A 16033-nucleotide genomic window follows, 5' to 3' on the forward strand; every position below is an offset into this window, starting at 1 on the left:
CCTACTCATCGTTTGAAAGGGAAAGTCGTATAAATAAAAAAGTGTTTATAGAAGGCACAAAAATCCTGATTCCATCTCCTGGTTCCCTGCAGACATAAATATCATTGACTTAGATAAATACAACAGATGAAGAAAAACCCAACTACGCTATAGCATTGTGATGGTGCTTAAACTTCAAATTCATGAAGAGATTTTAACTGGGTCCAGAGGGCCTAATTAAACCACCTGAAAAGTATTAAATGACCTTGGATCTAAATAGGATAGATGAATGTTCACTACATAACGTAACTCCTAGGGTGAAGATGAAACAAGAACTTAGGAACAATTTAGCAATAATAGGCATTGCTGGAGTCATAATCATTCTCAACAGTTGACACTGAGTGGAAAAGAAGTAGATGGCTCTGGAAGGTGGAAGAAAATGCACTCTTTGGGATCCCTTTATCTTGGATGAGTGACTGGAGACACAAGATACAGAAGATGAACCAATCAAGCCAACAAGTTAAAAAAAAATCTCTATGATAGGATAGAAAGCAACTGCAGGCCACAAGAATTCATCTGTAATGGGCCCAAAATAGTAAACGCTGCATGAGTTAAGCCCATGATGACACTGGAACAGAACATGTATGAAATGAAGTAATTCTTTCAAATAAGTTTAAAAATTCCCCCAAAATAGTTCTAGGAGAGCTTCCTTAAATACATTTAAAATCCTAAGCAAAAGTTCTTGCCCTTTTTATTTTGTCATTTGTAAAAGAAAGGCCCTTTTTATATTTTTTTTACAGACTGTAATGAAGAACGTTTTTTAATGACTACACGAGCTGGTTGAACAAAAATTTGAGGTACTGGCTTAGAGTCCAAGGACAGAGGGGAGACTGGCCTTCACTTCAAAAAGCCTGTATGAGCACCTGTTGTGGTGTAAGGCTATTCTTTGCATGAGTAGGTGACTTTAATTTGAAATTCACTATCTTCAGGAAAAAATTGCTGCATCCCTAGTGAACTGTTAATTGCTTTGACCACTTCAACAATCTATTCAGTGTTGGTAGGAAAGGTTTTGAAAAATCTATCAGTGTTGGGCAACCCAGTCAGCTCCAACTGACAATTATGGAGGTAAGATGAACTGTGGAAGCCACCCATTACTGCCTTACTCAGGCTTGAGGATGCAGAGGACATCACCATCTCTCACATAGATGAACAATAAATGTCTTGAGCTCTCCAGAATTTTTATAGTTTAACAACAGAATCAATCTATCTGACATTATTCTCTGTTTCTCCCTAGGTAAGAAACAAAGGTTCATCTAAATTCTCCTCCTCGTCAATACTGAAGGTAGGTACTGTGGCTTAAAGTCCTATCCCCTTTAAAAGTAGTATTTTGGTTTTACTGAATGCAGTGGGAACAGGATTTTAATTATGGCTCATTTTCCAATCTTGTAAAAAGCAGCATCAATAGAGAAGTTTATAAATTTAAAGGTGTGAGTATACCAAATCAATCTTCACATTTAAAAGAAACATTTTATATAGCCTAATTTAATGAGAATGGTGTCTATAGGTAAGTTGTGGCTACACACAGAGTGTGTACAATTGTGCAAAAAGCGCAGTTTCAGAACACAATGTCACCTGAGAGAAGCTATGCAAACATATTTCCTGAAATTTTATACCACCATGTAGAATAGTGCACTTAATGCAGTTAGTCTAAATTTTCAAATAACAGTGACCTTGATCATCATTTCTCTGCACAAAAATTTGTGCCTTTCGGCCTAAACTCACCAAAATACTAACACACTAAAACTAGATCCTGTGTCAATATTACAAAATGCAGCGTGTTTCCTCTTAACTCAGGATGACTGATTGAAGTTCTGTAATATAATCTATAATTAAAAAATCCTTTCAGTTTGGAGCTGCATATTTCAGAGGACAGACTTTCTCCTGTATAGGTCTATTAAGGCAGAAATATTTTTTAAATATTTGTTTACTTCTACTGGTAAATAAATGTATAAAACAATTTAGAATAATTTAAATTAGAGTATCACTTTGAATTATATATAAAATAGTAAAATTATGGAGAGAGCTTGGAAGTTGGCATCTATCATAATCTATCCCCTGTAGGCACTTTATATATAGCCACTCTGTTTTGCAAAATAAGTGAAATTAATCTTATAGATTATAACTTTGAAATGCATTTGCCCTTGTTCTGCTTATTTTAGACATGGCCTAAATTTCTTATGATGGAAGAATAATTAATCCTATTTTATATCCAGAGCTTCAAAACAAATAGAATGGGGGATAATCAATTTTTTTCACGATCTTTTAAAAATCTTGGCATTTCTTCTTTACTAAGAAATCAAGTTCTTATATTACTTGAAAAGGAAATTACTTCTTTTTATATCTTTCTCCAAAATGTATCTTTACATTTTGGTACAAGTATAATTGTCCCTTTCTAGGCCCAAAATGACTACATTTCAGTAGTGGTGTATAAATAAAAAGTACAGTATGTTTGAGGAAGAAATACTCAACATCCACATAAAAATTACCAATACTGATTAACATAAAAAACTATGGTTAATGACAAAGGCAGTAAGAGTAAAAACCCACCAAAGCTATGTTCTATTTTCTTTTTCCTCTTACCTTTGTTTTACTGTCGAAACAGGTAAATCCCAGAGCAAAGTCGACTGTGAAACACAGAGTATCCCCTTGCCAACTGCACATGTATGTTTTAGACTGGAAAAAAAACCCATGTGATTTTTGAGAGAACAAGTATCATCATTATTTATCATATAAAAATACTATTTTATGCATTTTTGTGTGTGGGAAGACATTCGGTTGGCAACACTGGTACTGCTTTATACTATCACATTCTAAAATTGTCAAAAACTTCTGAATGTAGGTCAGTAGCAGATCTGTCAGGTAGATGTTATGTGGAGGTCACATATATTCCAAGTCACTCTTCCAGAAAATAATACCATATTCTTGGAAACCTTCCCTTCAAAATGCAACACAGAACAAACAAAGACAAATCTGACCATTTCAAAGCTTCTGGAAAACTGCTTAGACCTGACCTATTAATGACTTCTGGCATCATTTCGAGCAAATGAAAAAAAGCTATCTGTCTGCTTGACCCCTCCATCTCATTTAAACTTTGTAGACTTTTCTTTTTTCAACATTTTTTCTTTCATAAACTTGGGTGATGTGCCAGAGCAGCACTATGTTAGTTACTGTAATTTAATATGAAGAACTAATAACTCTCACTCATTAGTTAGCATTAATACTTGCAGACAGTGTCACATATACACATCAATTCTTTGATCACCTTTCAGGTTAGAAAGAGAAAGCCTGTTTTATTAACAAAACCCGTGAGTTCTGTTTAAACTTCTGAATAAGCTTTACAGCAAAATTCAATTAACATTCTTCTTTAAATGTGTTTTTAAGGCTAGCTAACTTGGGTATATGATGGATTCTGAAGGAAGATGAAAAAGCTTCTGCTGCTGATGCAAAATGAAACAACCTGACAACATTCACCATTTGTAGTTAATGGCAAAAAGCACATTGCCTTCAGCAGGAGTAGAGATCAGATCTTTCCTCCAGCTTTCCTCACCTCACCTTACCAGACATTTTAAAAATGAAACCCATGGGCTTTATGATATATTTTATTTTTTTTTTTTTTTCCCGCCAAGGGAGCATTACATTGCTCTCATTGATATTTCACAAATCCCATGTTACCTCATGCTTAGATATTTGTTTCCATGTAATTTTTGTATCTGAATAGTTTCTTTAAATAAAAAAAAAAAATAGTTTTAACATAAGAATATCCTAGAGGAGATTGAAAGCATTAATAAACTTGCTGAAGTTGAAAACTGTCCTTGTAATCTTTCCTTCAAGATTTTTAGTACAATCTAAAACTTTTGTATGTAGTAGTTGTAAAGCTTTCCTCATTCCGCTATTAATAAGAATGTTTAGAGTTATACTAAGATAACCATTTCTGAGTTAAAGATATTAAATTTATAGAGGATTTTGAAAGGGCTGGGAATGAAATTAATTTATTAGTACACAATAGTATAATCAGTTCAACAATGAGAGAGATGTATATTATTTCTGAATAAATTATTTTACTTGTTGTTGTTCAAAGATCATATTATTTGGCATTTTAAAAGATTTAAGTGAGTGATATTCAATTAAAATGACATTTAAATATCCCTGCATTTTATTCAGTAATTATAAGGTGTTGTTAAGCACCAGTCATAACTTATTCTCCATTATTTTCCAATTAAAAAGTTACACTAGCTGAGCTCTGATCCAGCAAAGCAATTTTTAAAACATATTAAATTAGAGTCCCCCAATTGGTAAGCACCTAGTTGCTCAGCCACAAATGATAAATAGTAAAATGAACTATTCACAAATAATTAGCCTGATGTACTTTACAAACATTAAATATTTGCAAATAGTGCAACTGATTTGGAAATTATTTGCAGACAAATACCAGAGACAAACTGATTATATTGCATTTTCACGGCGCTAAACACTACAGACAGAGCTTTTTCTTTACAACAGAATTAGTTTGGGTTTTGTTGTATAAATTCAAAAGCCTATGGCATTTGCTCAATGACTTTGAGCAGATTCCAAGCTCTGGGATAAGGATCCCTATCTCCACTCATTAACACTAGTATAGAGCACTCCTCCTTTTCCTTCTTGATTTTGGAATAAGTTTCCTGTACACTTGCAATTGTGTGATCACCCTTGGTTATCTACAACAATTTTTACATAGAAGTTTAATATAAGAAATATAGGCATAGCTGTCTTGTAGTGAATTTTGCAGAAAAGCAAACAGCACTGTATATTAGCCAGCTTGAGAACTCACTGTTTATGCAACAGAGATGAAAATGTTATTAAAAACTCTTTTTTACCGATTGGAAATGAGATTTTCCCATGCTTAGGTCTACTACTAGCTTATCACAAAAGCAGAGGAAGGTGAGAATCTACAAGGTTATCAGCCTTAAGATATGCAGTAAGCTATTTTCCGATCATACAGCTATTTCCTAATAGTCACACTAATTTACATAGCTCATACACATATGAAGATTCAAAATGTTAGCAAATGTGGTATAGTGACCATCTTTATCTTGTACTTCTCCAGACAAGATGTAAAGGTTTTTCCAGTTTGAACCTTTGTGATTCTGAACATTATGGGGATGTAGACTGAAAGTTTAAGCCTGATGAGATTCTTTAGTCAAAGTATTACAAATTTACAACCACTCAGAAAATTGTAATATACCTCCTATATCAATTGTTTGTTTTCCAAGCAATGGTGAAATGACCTGTAGAATAATTATTTGTAGTAAAAGACAATTACAAAACTCTTATCTATGTATTTGTTCAGGTATCAGTATCTCAATGCATATACCCTTAACTCATGAAAAGATAATTAAGTTGCTATTAAGACTGTCCAAATAGGGGAAGAACAGTGTTTCTGACTCATTCATAGAAGGAACCTATTACACCTCCTGTTCCTACTCAGAAGTGTGGCACTGGTCTGTCTTTGACACCGGTGACTATCCTCCCAGATCTTGAGAGGGCTTAATAGTGACAACGACTACACATATACACTCACTATCTTTCCCATAGATGTGGAGACTTCCCAGAAATAATTCAGCTTTGATCTGTCTTCCTTGATTAGCAGACTGTTTCAGGATCCTGGAGCTCCTGCCCTCCCCCTGGCAGGTTTCATTGCAGCTATTCTGCAGAACCATTGGATGTGCCAGCTGCTTCTTCAGGCAGACTTGTGGTGGTCAACCTGGCACTATTGTGCTAGCACTGCACTATAAATGTAGGCAGTTATCACACAAGGCTAATATACCTATGCACTAATTATCTCACATCCTGGCAATACCAGTCTTGAGCAGTCCTAGCACATGTACTCATTGCTGTAGCTCGTGTGAGAGTGAGGAATCCTCTTTGCTCCAAAAGCAGAAGGGGAAGGTTAAAAGCAGGCCATGGCTTTTTCCTTCTTGCTAACAAAATTTGTCTCTCCTCAGCAAATTGCTGATACAAAGGCGAACTCTTGTCTGTGCACAAACTACAGGGGATTCTCAGTTCCTGGAGGGGAGCAGGAAGGCTGGGTAGGGCAGAGAATTAGGAAAAAGAGAGTTTTGGAAGCTAAATGATGGGAAAGGAAGGCTGGCATCTAGGAGCTGGAGGTGTCATGGAGAGTCAGTACCCTTCTGATTTTGGCAGAGACGTGTAGTTCTCCTGTGTAGGTTGAAGCCATAACAAGTCTGGTTGCTTTAGGGAATGTGCAGTACAAAAGCTTCTAAATAAATCTGGACATGCAATAGATATTTGTGGTTACTGGAATATAAACCTATTGAAATGCTTTAGCTGGGGAGCCTAAATTTGCCTAAGTCCTGTCATAGGTGTCCAACGTAGTACCTATGGATTTTTTTCAAGATAAATAATCTTTTAACATTACTCTGATGTAGGATTGAATTCTGTCTAAGAAATAGGGGTTCCACTAGTTTATGTTTTTTAGTAAAATTCTTTAAAATTATGATTACTAATAATACATGCCAGTTGAGATGTTCCATTCTGAGATCATCAACAAAGCTTCATAGTAAAAAAATATCATTTTATGTCATTTTTAAAGAATCAGGTTGGTCAGTTACCAACCTTTTCAGTCAATATTCCTTTTCCTAAGATTTCTTTTACTTCCTTGGCAAATAATGTTTCTGAGAAATAAACGAGATTCGGTGATGTTGCTCATGTAAGGGCAACACAGAAAGATGACACACTGCCTATTACTTTTAATGGAGTTTAGTTTTATAACTCTAGTGCTGTTGTTCCTAATGCCTCATCAAGCTTACAGTTTCAAAAATTCAGCTGATACCTGCCTACATTGTGGTCAATTATTGTCTTACATGAAGAAAAACCTCACTTCTGCTTTAACAACAGCATTTATATGAAATACATTCATTCATTCTGGGCTCTGATATGTTCTTCTGAGCAGGAACTTCTAGTGTTTACAGGAATAAATATCCGCCTTCTATTCTATGTTAATACAAATTTGGCACACACATGATTTTGCTTGTTTATTTTCCAAAAAGCAACTAGAAAGCAGTCAATACCATTACGCTTTACTGTTTAAACTATACATTTCCCCTCCTACCCTGTCGACTCCTTTATAGATTTATACATAGAATTGCTCTAAGATTGGCTGTAAAGATTTATTCAGCTCAAGTGGGAACACACACATTATTTCTCAGTATACTCATGTTACAGAATTCAACAATAATAAATTGTAAAATTCAACAAAATGAATTGTAAAAACAGATAGCAAAGCATTGGGGCAAGAACCATATCCATATGCATACAGTATGTATGTTGCACACTGTATTAGTTGTTTATTAATTTTAGGCTAAAATAGGCGCTGTGTCTCTGCATGGAAATAATATGCCATCAATATACTAAATGCTAAAATCTTAAGAAAATTTTGACTTTGGAATATTGTTTTCCAGAGTCAAGTCATCCTTCTTACATACAAAATAGCACAATTGATGAGAATACAGTTTTATTTGTTCAGCAAAAACAGTACCAACTTCATCTATTATAAAACGGCCATGATCATCTGGTTCTTGTACTTTTCCTTTTGTATAGTTAACAACCAATGAACATAGATACAAGTGAAAAACAACAGTGCATGCATTTAGCATGTTTCATTTAGTGATGACCCCAACACCTATTGAAGTTAATGGCAAAGCTCTTTTGAGCTATTCAGGATATGTCTTTTGTGATTTAATCTAAAAAAAACCACAAAAATGAAAGCTTAGCCATATGCAGAACAAAATTAAGTGACTAAAAATCTCAATCAGAACAACCAGAAATATCCAAACTGAGCACTTTTCACTATTAAAGGAGTTGACTTTTCAAAAAAGTCCACGATCTCATAAAGTCTTATGAAAGTGAATTGTATACAGATGAGGAGGAGAGCAGAATTCTAATGGGCTAAATGTATATGAAGCCATTTGTTTGTTATTCTGCAGATTAACATAATAATTGAATTTAATTGTAAGAGTTTTCCGTAGAAATCAATTACTGGTCAATGTTTCAATTATATTAACAGAAGACTCCAGGGTTGCCAATTTGAACTGATAAAATTTGAGTATCATCCAAATATCACTGATAGTTGTTTCTTCCTATTTCTGAGACCAAATCCCAATGCATATTATATTTCATATTTTTTTTAGTCTGTCACTGTGGGCATCTTTAAAAAATTGAAAGAAGTTTGCAGGACACGACAGAAGAACTTAAATGCCTGAAACAGAGAAGGATCTTTTATTATGCATTAGAAATAAAATAATGCGCAACAGCATTTAACATACAGTGAGGGTAAGGAAAAAACCTGTACCAACAGCAGACAGTTTGGAACACAGATCCCTACATTAAGAATTTATACAGCAGCTTTTTACAAGCTACTAAAGCACACAGGAGTAAGGTTTCTTATGCATCCAACGTATTTACCAAAACACAGAGTTTAGTAGAAGCCTTAATATGACACTGGCTAGGTCAAGGGTGAGCCTTTTTGAAAATTCAATTTTTACCATAAAAAAAAATTCCAAGTTGGATGTGGAGATGACGATAAGAGCAACTGGAGTTGTTATGGTTGGACTGAGAAACATATCTCAGCCCACAGAGAGTATCCTAGGAGACATACAAAATTAAACCCCTTAATTCTGAAGACAGCCTGCAAAATCTTCAACAGTCTTTCTACGTAGAATTACTTTTGCTAAAAAGAAGTGCTTTTTAAACTCTTTGAAATTCCAAAATAGTTGAATTAAAATGCATGTATTTGGGTTTTCTCATATTTTAACATTTTGATTGTTATTTTAGGATAAAATATTTTATATTATATATCAACTTTTTTTTTAAAAAAGCTTTCAGAAGACATAAAGTACATTGAAAGCATTTTTACTGTAAATCCATGTGATTTACAGTATATGTAGAAATGTACAGTATATGAGAAAATGACAATGAAATTTGACATTCATCAAGAGCATGAGAGTTTTCAGAAATTTCATCCAGAACAGGGGGTTGGGGGATTGGACTAGATGATCTTTTGAGGTCACTTCCAATGACAACATTCTGTGATTCTGTGAACAGACTTCCGAAGCTCAGGTATATTCCTGTTCCAGAAAACTGTGCAAAAGGATCAGTGAAATAATTTTTGTGAGAGTGAAAAAATGAATACCACCTTTACTTAAAAAATGCAACAGATTCACCCATTTGGCCATACCTTTAAGGAATTTACCATATCACAATTAAAAGGTTACAGAACTGTGATACTTACGCATAGATACAATTAAAACCACCTTACTGAAACAAATTCCTGTAAATTCTTTCACAATCTGCAGTTGCTGCAATTGAAGGAATAGCATCTAACAACCTAAGATGACTCTTTTTTACACACTTGACTGGGTATTAGTATAAAAAAGTACATTCTCTTGCAAAAGACGGTTCTATAATCCGATTATTTCAAGAAGACATTATAGTTGGGTTTTTTTAAACATCGACACACATCTGTGGTTCAGTATACAGGTATGCAAGGGATACACTGGTACTAAAACTAAGGTGCTTCAGAGGACTCAAATAATTATACTTTCATCAAACTTCAAAGAAAGCTTCTATTGATTTCAGTAGATGAAGTGGTAGCTCAGTGCCTAGTGCTTTAGAAAATAACAACCATGCTTAATATGCTCATTTTTTAAATGTCGGCTTTCTCAGGATACCGCTATGCTTGCAACTTTTGCCTTCAGGACATCTGTTACAATCTGAGCCACACTTGTAACTAAAATTCCTGCCATACAATAGTTGTTCTAACTGAAACAAATATCTATCCAATCTAATCTATTTGTAATTTCAAGAGGATGGGAACAGAATCCTTTCAGTGGTGCCCAATGATAGGATGAGGGGCAATGGGCACAGACAGAAGCACAGGAGGTTCCATCTGAATATGAAGAAAAGCTTCTTTACTTTGAGGGTGCCAGAGCACTGGAACAGGCTGCCCAGAGAGGTTGTGGAGTCTCCTTCCCTGGAGACATTCAAAACCTGCCTGGACACATTCCTGTGATATCTGCTCTGAGTGAACCTGCTTTAGCTGGTGGGTTGGACGAGATGATCTCCAGGGGTCCCTTCCAACCCCAACCATTCTGTGATTCTGTAATTTGCAGAACTTGCGGCAGGACAGGCTACCTTTTCACAAAACTTCAGCATAACTGGGATTGAATATTAAACCACTATCACAGAGAGACTAGGACTACACACACATGTGGCCTGAAGCAAATGATTGTCTGTAGGGGACTGTGTTCCTATAAGAAGGCTGATAGGTTAACTAATTTCTCCTGAACTGTTGTGGGTTTAGCTATTGCTTGGCAAGATGAACATATACTGCAGTTATGGATGCCCGCTTATGGCCACAGCAGTCCCTCTGTGATATGAACCACTGGGTAATGTAAATCTGACAGAAGAAAAAAGACTTGCTACTTCCTCTGCTGAACAGGTAGACTGTGGCTTACATTGATTGTAGGAAAAGGCAGTAAGAGAAATGGAGGCAGGAGGACAAAACAAAAGGCCAGCAGCCCAGCAGTGTCACCCTCTAGCAGTGACACTTCCAAGTGCATTTTTTGGCCTTGGCTTATGTCAGGAAGAGATTGTGCTTCCTCATTTCTGTGCCTGAGCAACAGCTCATTTTTCCACAAGAAAAGTGAGATATAATAGTGACTTAAATATTTAACAGTTTCCTACCTGTAGATTGTCTCAAGTGTATTTTCACATACCTGAGGTAGACTCTCTGTAACAATCACAGTAATCATGCTGGCACCACTCATCTTAGTGAAACTCTAATGGTTTACTTCAGCAAAGGCACTGACTTGTTTTTGATACAGTTTGTCATATAATAAAGGTTTCTTTTCTGGTGAACTACAAATTCTACAATTTTGCAGCTGAAAAGGGATTTAAATTAGAAATACCAACAAGAGACATTTCTGAGTACAAAATTCAGTTCTGAATCAATGATGTTTGGGCTGGGATTTTGTTTTTCTGTCTGATTCTTATAAAGGAATCGCAAGCAAACAATAGGGAACACCAGCTTTTGAAAACATAGTGTCAAAATTCAAAGGTAATATTACTCTACAAAGTTGAAAATCCAAAAGAGTAACTTTTTGAAGCTTTAACAGTTTCATCCTTAGTCAAATCTATGGAATACTCTGGAAAATAATACCAAAACTAGACTCACACGACATAGTTGTTATCTAAATATTTGGATTTATAAATAAATATAAATATATTAATGTGTATATACATAAGTCTTTGGATTTACCTGTTCAATATGAACAACTTACAATTTTAAGAACATAGTACTATTTTTAGAAATATTGGTGTGACTTCATGAAAATCAACATTTTATATTGATAATGTTAAAATGCAGAAAATGTAAAAAAGATTTGTTCAATTGCCTCATAAATTGATATATTCTCTTGCTTTTTAAAAACTATAACAGGGGCATTAATTCTTGCCTGTTATCTGAATTGCTAAATTATTCATTTCTACAAATGCATTTACAATTCACCCGCACGGTTCTCAGCATCTTTGTGTTGGAGAACGGTAGTTTTTTTTTTCATCAGTGTGAAAATCAATTAGAATTTGATAGTATTTCTAAAGATGACCAGTTAAATTGGAATTGTAATAAGCTTTCTGTACATAATGAAAACAATCTAAAACTTAATTTGTAATTAAACTGAGTGCTTCTGGTAACAAACTGCTAAGTATTTTTTAATGACTCTATAAATCTAACCTAATCTACGTGCTATTTAATACCTCACCTAAATTTAAGGAGGATATTCATTTTGTTTATTTGTTTGTTTCAGAAATGAGTTCAGAAATTAGCATATGGTGGTGTTTCCATTCTTAAAGGGATTCCTATATATAATTCTATTTCATATGTGCTTTGTTATCATCACAGAATATAAAATTAAGATAGGATTGGCAACTGTATTTAACGTTTTTGCATTTTAAACATATTATTTGGAGCTCATAAGGATTACACTGTGATCAACCAACCCTGCTTTACTCATCCTCTTAGTTTAGCATGAAGAATTACAGAATCACAGAATGTTAGTGATTGGAAGGGAGCTCAAAAGATCATCTAGTCCAATCCCCACACCGGAGCAGGAACGCCTAGATGAGGTTACACAAGAATGTGTCCAGGCAGATTATGAATGTCTCCAGAGTAGGAGACTCCACAAGCCACCTGGGCAGCCTGTTCCAGTGTTCTGTCACCCTCACTGTGAAGAAGTTTCCTCTCATATTTAAGTGGAATCTCTTGTATTTCAGTTTGTGCCCATTGGCCCTTGTCCTATTATTGTTTGTCACTGAGAAGAGCCTGGCTCCATCCTCGTGATACTCAACCTTTGCATATTTATGAACATTAAGGAGGTCACACCTCAGTCTCCTCCAAGCTAAAGAGCCCCAGCTCCCTCAGCCTTTCCTCATAAGGGAGATGTTCCACTCCCTTAATAATCTTTGTTGCCCTGCACTGGACTCTCTCCAGAAGTTCTCTGTCCTTCTTGAACTGAGGGGCCCAGAACTGGACACAATATTCTAGATGTGGTCTCACCAGGGCAGAGCAGAGAGGGAGGAGAACCTCTCTCGACCTACTAACCACACCCCTTCATAAGCTATTCATAAGCTAAAAATGACAATTACTTCTTATTCAGAGTGCCGAATTTCTGCTAGATTTTGTTTATTTAGGTGGAATTCTTTTGCTCCATCACAGAGGGTGATTTAGACTACCATTTCTCAAGCGCCACTTAATTTCCAAGGATGCCTAGAAACAATGAGTGTGTTTGTTTTGACCACAGAGTTCCTGAGACAGCCAAAGTCTTTTCAGCATCTCAGAAACTGGGTAGTTGGAAGAGTTCGGTTAGCTGTGATAGAAAGCTGAGTGGAAATATACCTAATCTTGCACAAGTCCCAGTGGGGACAGAGTCTTCAAGTTCTATTCTAATTACATCTAACTTGAGTTGTAATAGGATCAATTCAAAACATCACTGAAGAATGACTAGAAAATAGCTTTTTTTGTAATGTTCCTGGAAGGAGACCCAGGAACTAAACTTCTTTCAGGCTGCCTGGATCCAAACATCACAAGCCCTTGTCTTCAGTTTTCTCTAAATCCAAACTCTTCAATTGGACTTGTACCATTCACCCTAAAAAATCACTTTATTACAGTTTGGCCGTCATACAGTTGGATTGCAAGGAATACACATCACTGTCCAGCATACATCACTGCTCGTGTTTTCAGGGGCTTGTTGAACGCTCAACTTTAACCATCTATAAAGGAACGTTGCTAAAATATGCATTGGTGTTCAGTGGCAAAAAACAGTTTAGAAGCCATTTGAACTTTTATGTAAAGGAATCGTTGGCTCCAGTTGGCTCCTAATCTTGAAATCATGAGTCCATTGTTATCTCTAGTGGACTGAGAATAAAAGCCCAAACAAATGCATAATTTTTGGCTCTTTCTGGAGCCGCTCAAAATATGGGAGTCACTTTTCCATTTAATTTGGTGAAAATGAGGGGTTTTAAAATGTCAATACAGTTTTGTGCAGTTCTTTCTTTTTGACCTCTCATTGTTATAAGTGATTCTATACATCACAGAAACAAGTAGGTGAATTGTAATATAAGCATTACTTTTCATGTCAGAAACCAATTACTGAAAGTTGTATGTATGCATACAGTCACTACTATATTGGTATTTTATATAATATAGTCAACTGAATGCTTTTAAAAGGAAACACTGCTTTCTTGGCAAGGTTATTAAATCAGCTAGAAGGAATCTTTTCACTTCTGTATGTTTTCATTGAGTTCCAATGAACCGTTTCAGAGCATTTTTAACAGAAATACGCATATAAAATTAAGTAACAGTCCAGAAGAAACAGCAAGCAGTTGTATGAATGAGATTGCATAGATTATTTCCTGAGCTGCGAAGGAAGGACAAAGGGGAAGCATTACATGGATAAATTTTAAAAAGAAAGCTTTCGAACCATAAATCTTAGAACAAGAGATGAAAACCAAAACCTGTCAACAGTATGGATTCTGAAAGGATTTGTACTATAAATAATGTATGTTTCATGGACAGCAACTTCATCTTTCTCAGATGAGAATATTATTAATGGCTTAGAAAATAATTAAAACTGATGAACTGGTAAAATCTATGATAAGATATTACAAGGATATTTGAAAAGATGAATAGAAGAGAGGATATAAAAAAGTAACCAGGACGAGTCACTTTATCAGAGATAGTCCATCAAGCAGAAAGGGAAAGAGATACAAAGCTGAAGAAAGGATATTGTGTAAATCACTTCTTCAAAATAATTATGTGATTGTTTTGTTTTGTTTTCTTTTAATCATCAATAATGTGGTTGTAGACTCCTCAGGCATTTCATATAGATCATCCTGAAGAACATACAGTGTAGAGAGGGAAATGTTAAAGTCTGGAGCAGGAAGACAGTGAGCTAAGGATACTGTAAGATATTACTCTCATGTCTGTTACCTTTCATAAGTGTGGAACACTGCTTATGCACACAGATGAAGACAGTCACTGGCCAGATAGACCAATATTGAAAAGGAATTGATCATTGCTTAATGAAATAGAAGAGGAAATGATCAACTCCATTTGTTTTAATGATTGTTTCTTTCCCCCCCCCCCCCCGCCCCTAGGAATTTTAATCATTGTGTTTTAGCTCCACAGTATTTGTGGAAAGAAAAATCAAATGGGAATCCTGTATGAAGAAAGCTCCAGGTTTGCACGTACCATTATTCCCAATAACTGTTTTTGCACTTATCTAGGAGCAGACATAATCAGCAAGCAGTTCTGAGTGACAATGAGCCAGTCTGGCTTACAAGTTCAGCATCAAGAATCTCACCATAGAAAATGGTTCCTTGCTAACTCTTAGGAAAATAAGTAAATTTTTAAACTGTATACAAAAAGATAAAACATCCACAGAAGCAGATACATGTTAACGGAAATGTAAAGAGAGAAAACATGGAATAATTGTGTCACACCTTTATGTTCATTATAAATCGGTTTCAGACTTCAAATAATCAAATAATCATAATAATGTTCATAACACATGGATTTTTTTTTTTTTTCTATTATTTTAATGTGTGTTCCTCACAGGAGGAATTTGTATTATTCCAGGAACATGAATTTTACTGCTAAAATTTCTCTTTGCACAATACATTCATATCCCTGTCCTCAAAAATATATATATTGATTATATATTTATTTCCAATGTTTATTTTTCTGTCAAGATTAGTCATTGCATTACAGAACAAAATTGAAAGAAGTTCACTAGAAGTACTTACCTTTAAGCACAGAAAATAACCGTGCAGCAAAACTTCTGGATTTTTCTGTTCTGACTGAGTGGAGACCTATTCTATTTTTTGCAGTAATTCATATTAAACAGGGTTTTTTGTTTTGTTTTGTTTTTGTCCAAGTAAAGTAAATAGTATCATAAAATTAGGTTTTTCAGCTGCATGAGGATTCGCAAGAGCTTGCAGCATTTGCATCACAGCTGGAAGCACAAAGGGAAAACTTTTTCGCCTGTTTAAAAGTTGCTAGATAAATGAGGAGAGTATGTAACCATGTCTCCTTACCAGACACCAACCGTGTGTATTTTACACACTGCAGTAGATGACTTTCCCTCTGCATGTTTTTTTCAGTCTCCTGAGAGCTCTTCCATCTTGTGAAGCAGATTCGTCTCCTGTCTTCTGCCAGCCATGTGACAAGTACAAAATTTCAAGATGCCAAAGCAGTCCAACTTTTCTACAGCTGACAGCGAAATGTATTAATGTCACTCTTTCCTCTGGCCAATACCAAATACTATTGCAATATTTTTCTCTATGGGTGGAACAAGACTGAAGATGCCGAAGATCCAAATCATCCTACTGAGATGTTTCTGCATTAATTTAACAATAATATCCAAGACTCAGATGAATCAAG

The 16033-nt window shown here is 35.3% G+C and overlaps 1 protein-coding gene across 3 annotated transcripts in view; it reads right to left on the reverse strand.

Moving 5' to 3' along the window:
- The window catches only part of SNTG2 (syntrophin gamma 2), a 269806-nt gene that overhangs the window by 27848 nt on the left and 225925 nt on the right, over positions 1-16033 (reverse strand). For all 3 annotated transcript variants that reach the window (XM_065056001.1, XM_065056002.1, XM_065056000.1), the window contains exon 15: positions 2620-2712. In XM_065056001.1, the coding sequence (XP_064912073.1) occupies positions 2620-2712 (93 nt within the window). The remainder of the gene's footprint in view (positions 1-2619; positions 2713-16033) is intronic.

Source organism: Columba livia, chromosome 3, assembly GCF_036013475.1.
Source record: "Columba livia isolate bColLiv1 breed racing homer chromosome 3, bColLiv1.pat.W.v2, whole genome shotgun sequence".
NCBI classification, from domain to species: Eukaryota; Metazoa; Chordata; class Aves; order Columbiformes; family Columbidae; genus Columba; species Columba livia.